The sequence below is a fragment of the Cryptomeria japonica genome, chromosome 5 (genome assembly GCF_030272615.1).
Source record: "Cryptomeria japonica chromosome 5, Sugi_1.0, whole genome shotgun sequence".
NCBI lineage: Eukaryota > Viridiplantae > Streptophyta > Pinopsida > Cupressales > Cupressaceae > Cryptomeria > Cryptomeria japonica.
Genome location: NC_081409.1, coordinates 508,004,963 through 508,021,263, shown reverse-complemented (window position 1 = coordinate 508,021,263; position 16,301 = coordinate 508,004,963). Strand labels below are relative to the sequence as shown.

General features: G+C 38.5%; 1 protein-coding gene across 1 annotated transcript in view; it reads right to left on the bottom strand.

The window, feature by feature from the left end:
- Positions 1-16,301, bottom strand: part of LOC131064880 ((S)-ureidoglycine aminohydrolase) — a 267,040-nt gene that overhangs the window by 16,193 nt on the left and 234,546 nt on the right. The window contains exons 10-11 of the mRNA XM_057999204.2: positions 13,770-13,808; positions 13,236-13,306 (exon numbers count right to left, since the gene is read on the bottom strand). Coding sequence (XP_057855187.1) covers positions 13,236-13,306; positions 13,770-13,808 — 110 coding nt within the window. The remainder of the gene's footprint in view (positions 1-13,235; positions 13,307-13,769; positions 13,809-16,301) is intronic.

Genomic DNA, 16,301 nt, shown 5'->3' with positions numbered 1-16,301 from the left:
CCAATCTTGTGTACCATGTATGTGATAACCATGGCATTCGCTTCTAGTCTAGAGGGGTGGGCCTAAATGTCCCATATGGTTGGATGATGTTGATCACCATTGGTTTATGCCTTAGGATCCCAATGTGATGTAGGAGCATCCTTGGTTCTTGGCAATATTGCATCAACCACAAACATTTCCTTTCAGTTTGTTTTCTGTTTTGCAATTTCAACATTCCTTTTTGTATTTTCTTGCATTGGCTCACCAGATCTTGTGGAGCTGGATTTTGCTTGAGGACATGATCATCTTCCTTATTCCTAAACCGCGGAGCGTTTGGATCATTTCCGGCAAGTTATCGATTCCGGATTCCAAAAACGTTTTCTCGCATTGGAACCGCTTGGACCTATTTCCATTGGTGAATCTACCTGATCCTTTCCGTAGCTTGTAGAGCCCAGTTCGTTGATTCCGATGTTCCTTGGCATGTGGCCGACCTTCCCTTTGATCCACACATCATCCTTTGGATTTTCCGGAGGAAACTCTTTGGCGGAGGCCGACCTGTTGGTTTTACACATTTGATCTTGTTCTTCGGCATTTGTTCCCTTTTGGGCCGACCAGATCCCTTAGATCGTATAAATCATTGTAATTGAGCATTAGAATTCATTTCCAGAGAAGATAGAACATAGAGGATAAATCTTAGATTTAGAGGTCCGGAGTTGACCTGTTCTATAACTGAGCATGTATGTGGCAGGCCAGTGAGTCGAATCTTGTAACCCGGATGTTCCCGATTGCTTGTAATCAGTTTTCATGATCTAATACATTTCGTTCTGCATTGTCTCCATTATATCCTCTTGTTTCCGTTGTGTTTACTCTTGCTGCTCGGTCCGGATTGATCTCTTTGAAATCCCTCCTAACCGGTGACTGTACCAAGTGGTATCAAAGCGAGATTTCGTTCCGGAGATTGCGTTGTCCTAAGAATTTTGTTGTAGGGTGGCAGACTGTGGATCAGACTTGCAGCTACAGAGGACTGGCGTAAAGATGGTGCGAAGAGGAAATAGGAATGGTGGAGCGTGTGGGAATGCCGACCCTGTTGTGATGGTGATGTTGAGAGGAATTGTTGCCTGGTTGGAAGTCGTTGAGACAGCACAGAGAACAGGCCGACAAATTGAAGATGTGAGGGAAGATGAAGAAGAGGCACCAGCATAACAAGTAACAAATCAACCGGTGTCATGTCCCCTTTCTAGAGTGGACATCAGAGACGGAGGAGTTGGCCTATCATTGGAGTCTCGTAGGCTAGAAGAGGTTGATTGGGACTCATTCAATGCATATAGTGACTGGATTTTGGCTTTACAGGCAGTTTGGAGCAGTTCCTAGATTTTAGGGGATATCCCTAAATTTTAGGAGGTCGTGAGGTTATTCATGACCTTTCAGATGGTTTCAGTTTCAGGAGATTTGGGTGTGTTTCCTAGTTTCTAGGAGCATCCTTAGAATTTAGGGATGAGACTGCCAGTTGATCCATGATTTCCAACATCAGTCACAGACAGGTGATAGGTTCAGTTTCAGGCTCTTGGTGTGTTTCGAGCTTTCTGTAGCTATTTGGGTTATATTTTTAATATATTTAAATATTTCCTAAGTTAGCGTTTTAATATTTTAAATAAGGCTATGTCTATAGCCATTTCGGAGTAATAAGAGTTTTTTGGCTTCATCTGGATTCGTATGCCCATGTGTTATAGCTCGTTGGAAAGGTCTTGAACTTTTCTAAATGATTTTCACTTGCCAGGGTCCTTTTGGCGCTTGGAGTTATTATATAATGAAAAAGTGGTGTTTTTTCTATACTTGTGCACCCAATATTGGGAAATATGACTTTATATTAAAGCGCACTTTTCATATATCTTTAGGGTTCGATTTGGAAGGAAAGAGATATAAGGAGAAAGAAACCTAATTTCTCATTATCTTTTACATATTGAAAACGTGTTTGGTGCAATATTGCTCTAGTAGAGCAATTCTTCAATCTGGGATGCAAACCCCATGATTGGTACTGGCTGGGACGTAGCCCTCAACTATTGATTGGTAGTGGATTCTTTTGGCATTGGCATTATTGGTCAGAGTGTATGCGCTATTCCTTGTGGAGATTCAAATTGCTTGGTGAGGGTTTTAGCAAGGTGGTTGAATTTCCCAACTGGGGCGTGATTGTTTAGCTTGATGCCACCATTACAGCAGGTACACTTTACGCTGGAAGTGGTAAAGACTTTATTTCAGCCATAGCTGGTGTTCTTGGTTTATGTTCATCATCTACCCTTCAGTTGGTGCCATTATTGGATGTAAGCACATCCCTAGTGCGTAGGGAATAATCTGGATATTATAAATCAGAAATCTGCCTGATACGATTTGTATCAATTCTGATTTAATTGAATGTTCTTACTTGTTTCAGCTTCCTTCCTTATTTGTTGTTCTTTATTCATTACTTGCTTATATATTCAAAAAAATACAAAAAGAAACCAAACATTCTGCAACTTCTCTCTATTCTGTAAGACCATCAGCAAAATCACAGGAAAATATAGTTTATTATTTTAAAAATTACAGCAGATCAGCAAGGGGATCCATCAGGGATCTTTCAACCGGCGATCGATCCAGAAGAAGAAAGGTTTTTGAGGGTTTTGAGTAGGGCGAACACTAAACCACATTTTACCCCACCGGAGTATGATGCAAAATTGGATTAAGATGAATTAATCGATTGGATCTCAGAGATGGAGAAATATTTTGATTTCGAGAACAACGCAGAAGAAAGGAAGGTGAAATATGCCTGTACCCGGTTGAAAGGTCATGCGTCTCTTTGGTGGGAACATTTGCAGGTTGATAGACAGAGAAGAGGAAAAGAGAAGATCAAATAATGGGAGCAGATGGTTGCTAAGTTAAAATCAAAGTTTATGCTAGCTGATTATCAAGTGAACTTGTTCCGGAAGTTGCAAAATTTGAAGCAGAAAGAATCTAGTGTGAAGGAGTACACTGAAGCATTCTACAAGTTGAATATCAGATCCGGGCATGTCGATGATGAGGTTGAACAATTTACGAAATCTTTGAATGGCCTGCGGATGTCTATACAAGATGAACTCAATTTGATCAAGGTGCAGAGTGTTGAAGAAGCTTATCAATATGCCCTGAAAGCATAAGAGAAGCTGAACAAAAGACATGAGCAGAGACAGAGAGGTAGAGGTGGAAGGTTTCCCAGAGGAAGATTTCAAGGAGGAAGAGGATATTCCGGAGGAAGAGGAACCTGTACGGATCAAAACAAGGACAAGGAAGTAAGCAAAGATGGCAGTTAATAACAAAAGGATGACAGAAATTTGTACCGGAGAAGAGAACCTGATGGCTACCGGAATGAAAATTTTGGAAAAGATGACATAAGACAAGATAAGAGTGTTTAGAGGCACTTGCTTTAAGTGTGGAGGACAAGGACATCGTGCTTTTGAAAGTAAGAAGACAGAGAACACTGGGAGAACAACGTTGGTGGAAGAAAGCCCCACCGGATAAACTAACAAACTGGAAGATGGAGAATTGTTGATGATGAGGAGAGCCCTATGTCACATCGGAGGAGATGAAGAGCCCTTGCAGAGGCAAAACTTGTTCAAGACCAGATGTAAGGTATCCAGTAAGTGTTGTAAAGTTGTTATTGATAATGGTAGTTCAGATAACCTTGTTTTAGAAGAGATGGTGACTAAGTTGAAGTTGGAAAGATTGAAACACCCTAAGCCTTATCAAATAGCATGGATTCAGGATGATCATAAGTTGTAAGTGAGCAATGTTTGGTGAAATTGAAAATTTGGAATTATCATGATGAAGTCTTGTGTGATATTATGCCTATGGACATTTTTCACCTTTTTTTGGGTAGACTTTGGCAGTTTGATAGACAGGCAATACATGATGGGAGAAAGAACATATACACTATTGTGGCAAATGGGATGAAACAAACTATGTTACCCTTGGAGGAGCCTTTGAAGAGTGAAGTCTGTACAAATGCTAGAATCTGTTTGGTAGATGGAAGGAAATTCCTGGATGGAATTAGACATGAGAATGTGTGTTTTGCCTTAGTTCCCAAGAAGACTGAGAACCTGGAGCATGAAGAACAATCGGAAGAGATAAAGGAGTTACTGATAGAGTATGAAGACATCATTTAAGATAATGTGCCTGATGGATTACCACTTGTGAGGAGTATCAGTCATTGCATGGACCTGATTCCTAGATCTAGTTTACCTAACAAAGCTGCACACCGGATGACACCGGCAGAGAATGAAGAGTTGAATAGACAAGTGCACGAATTGCTGAAGAAAGGTTTGATCAAAGAAAGTCTGAGTCCTTGTGCAGTGCCAGCAGTATTAGCACCTAAGAAGAATGGAGAATGGAGGATGTGTACCGATTCCAGGGCAATAAACAAGATCACAGTGAAGTACCGGTTTTCTTTACCTAGAATGTTTCTTTACCTAGGATGGATGACATAATGGACTATTCGAGTGGAGCCAAATACTACACAAAGATAGACTTGAAGAGTGGATATCATCATATCAGAATCAGAGAACTGAAGGATTGTATGAATGGCTGGTGATGCCTTTTGGGTTGACTAATGCACCAAGTACTTTCATGAGGTTGATGAATGAGGTATTCAAGAAATTCTTGGGTAAGTTTGTTATTGTATATTTGGATGACATTTTGGTTTTGAGTAAGACAAAAGAGGAGCATTTGTTGCATTTGAGACAAGTTTTACAGAGGTTGAGGGAAGAAAAGTTGTTGATAAACCTAAAGAAGTGTACTTTCATGAAGGAAGAGTTGGTCTATTTGGAATTTGTAATATCTACGGATGGATTGAAAATGGACCCTAAAAAGGTAAAAGCAATTGTTGAATGGCCTACACCGGAAAGCATTGGAGAGGTAAGATCATTTCATGGATTGGCTAGTTTCTACCGGAAGTTTATCAAAAATTTCAGTTTTGTTTGTAACCCTATGACTGAGACAATGAGAGGGGATAGGAAAGAATTCAAGTGGACAACTGGAGAAAACAAAATTTTTGAACTATTGAAGCAGAAAGTGACTAAGCAACCTGTGTTAGCTTTACCGGATTTCAACAAAGTGTTTCAAGTAGATTGTGATGCAAGTGGAACTGGCATTGGAGCCATATTGAGTCAGGAAGGGAGAGTAGTAGTTTATTTTAGTGAGAAGTTGAATGATGCAAGAAGGAGATATTCAGTGTATGATCAGGAATTTTATGCCATAGTTCAAGCCTTGAAGAAGTGGAGACATTACTTGTTGCCTAAGGAGTTTGTGTTGTATACTGATCATCAAGCCTTGTAGTATTTGAACAATCAGAGTAAGTTGAATCAGAGACATATGAGATGGGTAGAGTTTTTGCAGAGTTACACCTTTGTGTTGAAGCATAGAAGTAGGAGATCTAACAAAGTTGTTGATGCATTAAGTAGAAGGAAGAAATTGCTGACAGAAATGAGACTGACAGTGCTAGAATTTGAGGAGTTGAAGACTTTGTATGATGATGAACCGGATTTTGCAGAAACTTGGAGAGCATGTAGAGAACCGGTTATGGTGGATAGAAGCAAATGGTTAGATTATTTCATTTAGGATGGGATGTTATTCAAAGGAGTTCAGTTGTGTATACCTAAGAATTCGATGAGGGAGAATATGATAAAGGAAAAACATAGTGGAGGATTAGCCAGACACTTTGGTGTTGATAAAATAGTAGCATTGCTGAGTGAACATTACTTTTGGCCACAGATTCATAAGGATGTTAGGAAATTTGTGCAGAACTATAGAGTTTGTCAAGTTGCAAAAGGTAGTAGTCAAAATGTGGGATTGTATAAGCCTTTGACAATACCGGAGAGACCTTGGGAAGACATAAGCATGGATTTCATACTTGGATTGCCTAAGACACAGAGAGGAAATGATTCTATATTTGTGGTGGTGCATAGATTCTCGAAGATGGCTCATTTCATACCTTGTAAGAAGACATCAGATGCAGTGCATATAGTTGACCTATTTTTCAAGAAAGTGGTGAGATTGCATGGATTACCTAAGAGCATAGTTTCAGACAGAGATACTAAGTTTGTTGGTTATTTTTGGAGAACACTTTGGAAGAAGATGAAGACAAATTTGAAATTCAATTCTACTTTTCATCCACAGACTAATAGACAGATAGAGATAGTAAACCGGAGCTTGGGAAATTTGTTGACGTGCTTGGTTGGAGAGAAAACCAGAAGTTGGGATTTGATCTTGCACAAGCAAAGTTTGCCTATAATAATTCAGTAAACAGGAGTATCGGAAGAACACCTTTTGAGATTGTTATCGGAGCACACCCTAGAGGTATATAAGAATTGAGAGATATCAGTAATGAAGAAAAGAGGAGTGTAGAACCAGAAGAGTTTGCAGAACACATGACAACCTTACATATTCAGGTTAAACAACATTTGGAAGATATAAACAACAAGTATAAGGAGAAAGCAGATGAGAAGAGGAGACATAAGGAATTTGAAGTTGGCGATGAAGTGATGGTATATCTGAGAAAAGAAAGATTTCCAGTTGGAACCTACAACAAGTTGCAGATGAAGAAGTTTGGACTTGTAAGATATTGAGGAAGTTCAGTTCCGGAAATGCATATGAAGTGCAGTTACCGAATAGCTTGAGTATTTCACCTATATTCAATATTGCAGATCTACATCAGTACCATGAGTCAGAACTCAACGAAGACAATATTGCAGAACTAGAGAAACAGTTACCCCGAAAGGAGCCAAAGCAGATTGAAGACATTTTAGACAATAGGATTGGGTGTAATACCCGGAGCAATCAGTACAAAGAGTATCTTGTGAAGTGGAAGGACAGGCCAGTTGAAGATTCATCTTGGATTTCTCAGGCAGAGGTGGACCGCCTTTGTTTTCCTCTGACCCTAGCAAAGTGAGGGACTCACTTTTTCAACAACCCTAGATGTTTGATGCAGGAGCATCCCTGGTTCTTGGCAATCTTGCATCAACCAAAAACATTTCCTTTTAGTTTGTTTTTTGTTTTGCAGTTTCAACATTCCTTTCTGTATTTTCTTGCATTGGCTCACCGAATCTTGTGGAGTTGGATTTTGCTTGAGGACATAATCATCTCTCTTATTCCCAAACCGCGAAGCGTTTGGATAATTTTTCGGCAAGTTATCGATTCCGGATTCCGAGATAGTTTTCCGGCACCGAAACCGCTTGGACCTATTTGCATTGGTGAATCTACCAGATCCTTTCTATAGCTTGTGGAGTCCAGTTCGTTGATTCCGATGTTCCTTCGCATGTGGCTGACCTTCCCTTCGATTCGCACATCATTCTTTGGATTTTTCGGAGGAATCTCTTTGGTGAAGGCGGACCTATTGGTTTTACACGCTTGATCTTGTTCTTCGGCATTTGTTCCCGTTTGGGCTGACCGGATCCCTTGGATCATATAAATCATTGTAATTGAGCATTAGAATTCATTTCCAGAGAACTAAGATAGAACATAGAGGATAGATCTTAAATTTAGAGGTCCGGAGTTGACCTGTTCTGTAATTGAGCATGTATGTGGCAGGCCAGTGAGCCGAATCTTGTAACCCGGATGTTACCGGTTGCTTGTAATCAGTTTTCATGATCTAATACATTTCGTTCTGCATTGTCTCCATCATATCCTCTTGTTTCCATTGTGTTTACTCTTGCTGCCTGGTCCGGATTGATCTCTTTGAGATCCCTCCTCACCGGTGATTGCACCACAGTGGCACATTTAAAAAATTGAGATAGAACCTCATTTCACCTTCCTTTTAATTGATATCTTGAATAAAGTTTTAAGTGTACAACTGTATCACCTTGTAATTGATTATAACTCATCCACGTTTAGGGATGTCGATCTTAGTGTAATCACTTAATTTTTGATAATTGAATTGATCAATATCATGTTGTATGTATCATGATATCATATTGTTTTAGTATCTTTCATCCCTGATGGGCAAAAACCTAGAAGATAGTGTGGTTCCATCCAAGAATCAATGGTGAGCTGAAGATTTGGAGTTTGGGGATGAAAACGTTCGATTTTCCTAGAACGATTTCATACAAGAATTGCCTTTTCACTAAATGTCTAACAGTGAGATTGGGTTTAATTGGTAAATCTACCAAGTTTGTGGGGTTTAACATATCACAAATTTACTAAAGTTTTGTATCAAAAATAAATTTGTTAACATCTTTTGGGCTGGCCAGTTATTTGTATTATTTTCCTACATGGTCTCCAATATCTAGGAACATGGAAAGCGTTAAAAGACAAGGATCAATAAGCTCAATTGGAAGCTATTAAGCCTTAAATTCTCTACCACAGCTCCAAAGGATAAAAGATGGATCCATTTGTGGGGGACGTGGGACTTGGAAAAGTCAGTGGAAGATTAAAGTCTAGCTGCTTGTGATTGCCCCTTCCTAAATTCACCCTAAAACATAAATTAGCAATAATTTTAGGATTTAGGAATAGGAGCTCATCCTTTATACAAAATATCTTTTTTTCATATTTATCCAACCATAGCTAATATTATGCATACCTATCAATCATTTACTTATGCCAATAATGAAATGTTAAAATATTTTTCAATTAAGATGAGTAGATTGTTAATTTGTTGTATGATTTACTTCCCATAGATTGCATGAGACTCCTCTTCCCTGTTCTGCTAAACCTTACAAGATGGAAGATTTACCATGTTATGGGCGCATTACACGATCTACATGCGGCTCCCTCAAGGTTTTCTACCCGTCTCAGGACATTTTTTTCCCGTGACCGATTTACTCTGCCTTTCCCCCACACACTCCCTATATTTGCAAGTATTAGAGAAAGAGGAAGAATCAAATCACTACAATCTATGAGTTAAAAATTAAATTTGATATGGCATTATTCGAATTACATTGTCAATTATTTACTTAGTCCTTAATTATCTGTTATGTGAATGGTCAAAATTTTATTGTTATCATTATAGTAGTAAATTTGATCATTAGTAAGTGCATTACTTAATTAGTATTGATTTATATTGCTTAATTAGTATTGATTTATATTGCTGATGAGATATCGGCTTTATGTTAAATGGTGATTAAATGTTATATTACTTGGCTGATGAGTTATCAGCATTGTTTTACTTAAATATTTGTAGTATTCATTTTATTATCCATATTGCTTGTTTACATGTTATATTTATTGATTGAAATATTTTCTTAAGTCTTCCTTACTTATATGGTAATATATTCAAAACAAAATATCCTACATACTTTATAGTTTACAGATATGCATTATGTGCTATGCATGAATCCTGAAAATTAATAATAACCATTCAGACTATACTTACCTTCTGCAGACTGACTGCTGTTGGAATATTCTTTTAATCTCCCTGTCGCAGACCAGACTACTATCTTAGCATTTCCTTCTTCCTTGCTGTCTGTCCGTACCTCTCTCTTAATACATCTTTTTATCCTTCTATCTCCTCGTCCTCTCGTTTGGATTGATTTCAATCATCATTAAATATCATATGTTTGCACCTTTTGGGAATAGACACATCTTTTGTCAAGGATTAACTATCATTTATTTCTTATACAATTTGTTTAATCGCTGTCTTGCATATAATAATGATAATCGCTGCATTTCCTTACTTCCTTTGGAATTTAGTTAACTTTTCCATTGTTTATCGAACTAAGTAACCTTCCTTTCCAAAGCGATAATAATTGATGACTGCTTCTATATGATGGTATAGGTATTTTGTCTTTGTATCTTAGTCGATATAATTTATCGATTGGAATATGGTGTTGTTCCTCAAATCATAAGTCTACTTCACCAATTTGAGCGTTTAGTGATTATCATTTTGCAATTCCCTTCTTTCAGAATGCAGCTATTATTCAAACCATCGATGGTTGACATTGCTGTTATAATACCGATGATTGGTATTGCCTGATTCATTGTCCTAATGCCTCAACACAAATCGTATTACTGCCTTTTTACAATTTCCGATTTACACTTATGGATCGTTTGTATCAACGGATGCTCATTATACTCATTCGATATATTATAATTGCCACCTTCTGATATGTTATTGCTGATTGTTGATATGGTGGGAATCACAGTCACTTTTTTTTTATTATTATTTATTTAGTTATTTATTAACTTCTTCTATCGCTTCCTTTCTTTAATCTAACCATTAACCATCTTTTGGCCACTGATTTCCATCATCATTTGGGTGGCAACAATGAATATGCATTTGGTTGTTTTGAGCCTACATTCCTTTTTTTTAAACATAAGTCACCAATATTAGAGTGACTGAAATGATCACTCAACATACTTTTGTTGCTAATTCTTGGCACGGTGGGAAACATAGCATTGATAGGTTCTATTGATTGTCTACGTACTTTATTGGAGACTATATTATTCATAAGTATAGATATGTGATGCAATATTTGATAGTTGCTTATAAGTCTCTTCCCTCGGTATATGTGATCAGGTCTTCATATTAATAGAGATCATAAGTATTATTGTTGTGTGTAAGATTGTTAATTTGCAAGGTAAGCTTGGATGCTTGCAAGTCTTTACGCCTTTGTAACTATGGTCTTATTGATTAGGGTCATATATCTTAGATTATCCACTATTCCTTATTCACATTATTTATAAAGATAATACAAGGAGCTTTCTCATGGGTATGTCATATTGGTTTACTTGTTTTGAAATGGTTGGGATATGACGCTGCCAGCTTTGGGTCATATATCTATCACTACTTGAAAGGTTTCGTGGATTTGGCATCAGAATAGATTCATATAATTGAATCCCTATGCAAGACCAAAGAGGAATTGAGGGAATCCTCCTTCTGGCCATCACACGTGAGACAAGGTGGAGCACCTTTAAAAAGAAAATCGCAGTTACTTCTTGTCTTTTGTGGACCATTGAGTGATGCAGAATATAATGACCACCCTTGATTTTTTGCTTTTGATATAATTGGAACATCCAACTTAAACCAAAATATGCAATTGTGTACTAGAAACATCCAGATAATGAAAATCAATTACAATCTTATATCGAACATAACCAGTTGTTGGTAAATGAAAATAACATACACGCAACAGCAATACTAGCAAATGAGGGTTTCCAAACCCTAGCCGCCTATACCAAGAACTCCAAAATGGACGGCTGGAAGTATGAATGAGTAATGGCACCACAAACCAATTATAAACTTCTGCAAACTCATTGAAGATGTACAGCCAACTTTAGAGGGAACGGCCAACAATGATCAGACCCACAAATATGCAATCAACTTTGCAAAACTCCTCAATCAGCCCTCACAAATGGTCTCTAACATTCTGTTATCCAAAGAACTGAAAATATCAGCACCATTGAAGCTCCACTATGATCTTTGTGTGAAATCACCAAGTTATCCTCCAGATCGTGCCTTTCAACGTGAAGAATGTTGCCTGCAAGGGTTTCTGTCCTCACAAACCAAGAAGAAGAAGCAACAACTCCTTCAAAATCAGAAGCATAAACGATATCCAATTCATCAACAACCAAGCATACTGAAAATGAACTCTTATGAGTCTTTTATAACATTCCCAAGAGAGCCCACACACTTTTCTAGCCAATGTGGGATAGATAGAAATACTTCCCTTTTAATATTTAAGTCTCCAAGTACCTTTAATGAAGGGGAACTTTTAATATTTAAACAACTTTCCCTTTAACTTAAGTCCCCATATCAATAAAGTTAAATATTTTAATTTTAACCTTATAACTTAACTTTATTGATAAATACATTAATAATCACAAACGATTATTAAAATCTCTAGTCGATATCAACAATTACCATCGACAAGATATTATCCATGAATAATTGATGATCCTAACCTAGCCCAACTAACTTACTATAAATAGTAAGTATCCCAAAACCACACCAAAACACCTTGGAATCCCTTGAAACTGAAACTGTCTAGGCCAAATAGCCTCAAGATCCCTTAAATGTCCCAGTTAGCCTACGAGACCATGGAGAAATAGGCTAACAACAACATCATACAACAATGCTAGAAAGGGAACATTACATGGAAGTTACCTACCGGTGTGAGGGCTTAATTTGCTAGAAGTATAAGTTCTTCAATGCAATTGCTGGTAAAATAATACTTTCTAAGGCAGCAGTGGCCTTTTATGGTAAAAAGCTCATTCATATCTGGCACTAATATCAAATTCGATTGGGTGCTGGAATTCAAAAAATCTTGGGTGATTAATCTTTCATTGCTGGCGGTCACTTTCAAGTTAAGTTTGGCATAATAGTTCCCAACTTCCCTGGCTGGGTGTGGGTCTTTATGGTGGCTGGGCAACCCATTACACATTGCTAGGCGTGACAAAAGAGCAGAATTAGACTTCTATTTACCGGTCGATCAGTTCAAGTGGGGATGTGAGGGCTTTTTTAACATCAATGATTGCTGGTTGGGGGTTCGTGGGACTCTTGTAGACCCAAGGGGGCTGGTGGGGCTGGTGCAAGCTAAGGGAGATTCGTTGTGGACCTGGTGGTTCATTATAAAAGCTGTAGATGTTTTTATCAGTCTAAAAAGATCAGAAATGAATCTTGTTATCTCTGTAATTTTGGAGAACAGAAAATAGATAAAGACCCCTCTGTTATTACAGTCAGATGTATGTTGAATGATGATCAATATGATATGAGTCATTGAAATGTTTTATGCAATATAATCCATTTCCAAACTTCTCCATTTATGATTAAATCAATTTCAGTCAACCTCCTCACAGGAAATTGCAGATAAAAATGTTTGTTAAAATGTCGAACTCTTAAATATTGCAAAAGGTCAAAATTTGCCGTTGAATTTGGCTTGGGGTCTTTACACAGCCAAGCCATAATAGGATATGGAGAAGGCAAGTCAGAAAAATTTCATATGAAGTATGGAGTTATGTCCAAAGCTACCTGGCGTATGTTTAACCATATATTTCCTGAATACTAGCATGGGACCACTAAAATAAGTTTCTGCCATGATAGACATTCAATTATTCTTTATAAGTATCTGTTGAATTAATATTTGCAGCATGCCAAAAAAAATTCAGAAGTACATAAAACTCATCCTCATTTATTTTCATCTTTATCGTATGTATCCGTGATGCACACCAAGGAGTGTTCCTAATTCGCTCTAGATAGTACCAAAAGTATCAATTACAAAAAGAATCACAAGATGAATTTAATTAATAGTCAAGTTCCTCACCAATCATTACCCAAGCGATATAAACCTTGCCCCTCCAAAAGCAATAAACCATGTTGATTGTAGTGCACCTCCTGTGCAAATCATAAGTTAGTAGCCAATAATTTTACACTTAATTTCTTATTTCTTCTGAAAACAGGAACCTACATAGTAGTTGAGTATGAATTAATAATTCATAGTTTGTTGGCACAAGCATTCTTATATTGGTCTTAGACTCGTAAATTAGCAAGTATTAAAATGAAAACCAACCACTTTTCATTTTATTTGGTAATACTGTGTTAAAACTTAAAATTCAAACAACATTGTTACTATTCCTCAAGTCTAACCATTCCTTAACTACTAGCAAGGTTGTTGGTGCAAATGCAAGCTTGATTGTAGCATCCAAAGTCATATATGGTGAATCATCCATTGAGTGTAGGGAATCAGAATGTCTCAAGAGAAAAGTGTTTTTCCACCTGACATTTCACAACATTCACCTCACATACAGCCCTTCCCCACCCAACCCAAAAGAAAAATTTGGTATGTCAGCATCCAAACCTTGACATTGAGATACTCTCCAGGTTGAAAATCCATAATCTGCAAGGAAACGCATGTGGAAAAGTTATTACAAGACAAAAGAATCCATACTTATGTCAATACTAGAATTAGTAAAGTGAAACAAAAACAAACAAACAAAAATGTGATTTCCATGTAATCCAGCATATCATGTTAAAAAAGGTAAGACTGCAATTGTGATCAATTGAAAACACCCCCACCACTTCCAGAAATTGAGATTAAATAAACAAGATGACAAATTGATTACATGAAAGTTATCAAGTCAGCGAAACGACTTGAACAAAGTTGTAAAAATTACAAGGTGAAAATCATCTATTCAAGACAAGGAAAAATTTGTGGATATTAGTTGAGGTCTGCAATCAAGAAAGACATTTAACTTGTGAGTATAACTGTAAAATGATGAATTTTTCCGTCAAAAGTAAGTTGTCTCAAGCTTTCTAATAACTGAGCGACTGTTTTGTCAAAAAAGAAATAAAAGTAAATTTGAAATGGAAAAATATCATTAGGACAAGATGACTTCAGGCCAATAAAACTAAAATATAGTCTTTATTAAAGTCAATACTCAAATAAAGAAGCATAGTTTATTTTCTTCTATTGTGATTTCAACAGCTTCTTGAGAGGCCAAACCCTAGGACATAAACCCTATGGGATACAGGATTTAGTAGTGATGTTTACCCCATGGGGTGTGTTATTAATATTGCATATCAACAGTCAGACGATAACCATAGGATAGAATAGTACAATGCTTTCATTAATGCCAAAATGTTTAGTACAATAATCATTCTCTCCATCAGTGTCTCCAACAAGTACAAGAGCATATATAAAGACACGGTCGAGGGTTGCGGTTACCACCCGTGGGGAACTGTTGTGCAACGGACAACAACCCTCGACGACACTAACATACTTAACCAACATAGCTTAACAAGTAGTACAAAGCCCATTTTACAACCAACATCATCCCCCCCTAAGAAAAGTCGTCTCTGGACAACAAGGACAAAAATCCGGGACTAACACAACAAAATGGGGATGAAGTACACTGTATACAATAAGAAAATCACTGAGAAGAAGGGGCTGAGAGGGCGTCCCTGAAGCCTGAAGGAGGTAGTTGCACCGCCGATGAAGAAGATGCAGGAATTGCTGACGCCAGTCGAGCTCGAAACTCACACACCTACTACGTCCTCGCCTGAAAACCCTTTTCTACTACCATCCGATGCTCAAGTGCAGATTTCACCATTATTGCTTCCGCAAGGAGTTCTTTTTTTCCTTGACATCACAGTCCTCCTGTGCCTAAACCAAACTTGTCTGCAAAACACACTTTTCAATCTCAACCTCCACCAACTACTACTCAAATGATACTGTCTCCCTAGCCAATTTGTCCTCGATAGCCACCTGCGCTGCCCTCTCGGCTTCCAACTCCTTGGTACGCTGAGCTAAGTCTCACGCTACTACTGCCTCCAACCTGGTGGTCAGCTCCTCTCGAGCCCTCTGTCCATCCACCAAGGCAACCTCACGTCCAGCCGAGACATATTCCGAGTTCCTCAAAGCGTACCATTCATGCCTGGAAGTGGCCACAACCCTCTGGCACAAAGGCTAGGAGACGCCTCATATCCTCCATCACACTCCCCAAAGGCTAATAACTGAACTGAATAACTCCCTAGTGCCGTATCACTTCGCATTCTTGCAATGCCTTCCCTCAAACTCTGTTTGTTCGCAACCTCCAAATCCATCTCCCTCTACGGCTTATGGCTTCCCCGCCAATGCTTAGCTTCAGGCTTCAATCTCATAGTACGGAACAACCCCAACACTTACTGTGACTTCTCTGATGCCCTATGCTCAACTCAAAAGTGTATTGTAGCTCAAAAATAAACTGGGGGTCTGGGGGCAGTGCCCCCAGCGGGGTCAAGGGGCAGCGCCCTCGCGGGGTCCGGAAGTCCATGGCGCACATCATTTTTTTTGATATTTTAAGATGCCAAAAACCTTCTTCTCCACTCTAATTTTTTCAGCGTCCTGGCTCCAGACTCCATCGAATAATTTCTCAATCTCGTCGTCGCTTTTCTTTTCTTTTTTAAATTAAATGCATGCGTGTTTGAATGTTGGCGCATTTTTCTTTTCACGTGCCATCACCACCGTTTATCCTTGCCGTGTTGTGGTATTTTTCCTTTCACCCTTTTTTTAAACTGCTGCCGCCGTCACCATGCTCCTTCAGGCCTACGGTGGTATTCCACTGCCGGTGACCTCCGTAGACGGTAGTCCACCGTACGTTGGTCTCACCGTGGTGGTTCCATCGTACGGTGGCCCCCCCGACGGTGGTTCCACCGCACGGTGGCCCCCTCGACGGTGGTCTGTTGTGACCATTTCACACATCGCCCCATTTGAAATGGGGACCCCCTCTTTTTTGCTCGTTTTTCGCTCGCTTTTCGCTTCGCTTTTAGGGTTTTGGTTAGTCAGTCAATTGTCTGGATTTAGGGTCAAGCCTTAGGGTTTTAATTGCCGTCTTTTCAAACCAGAATCCAG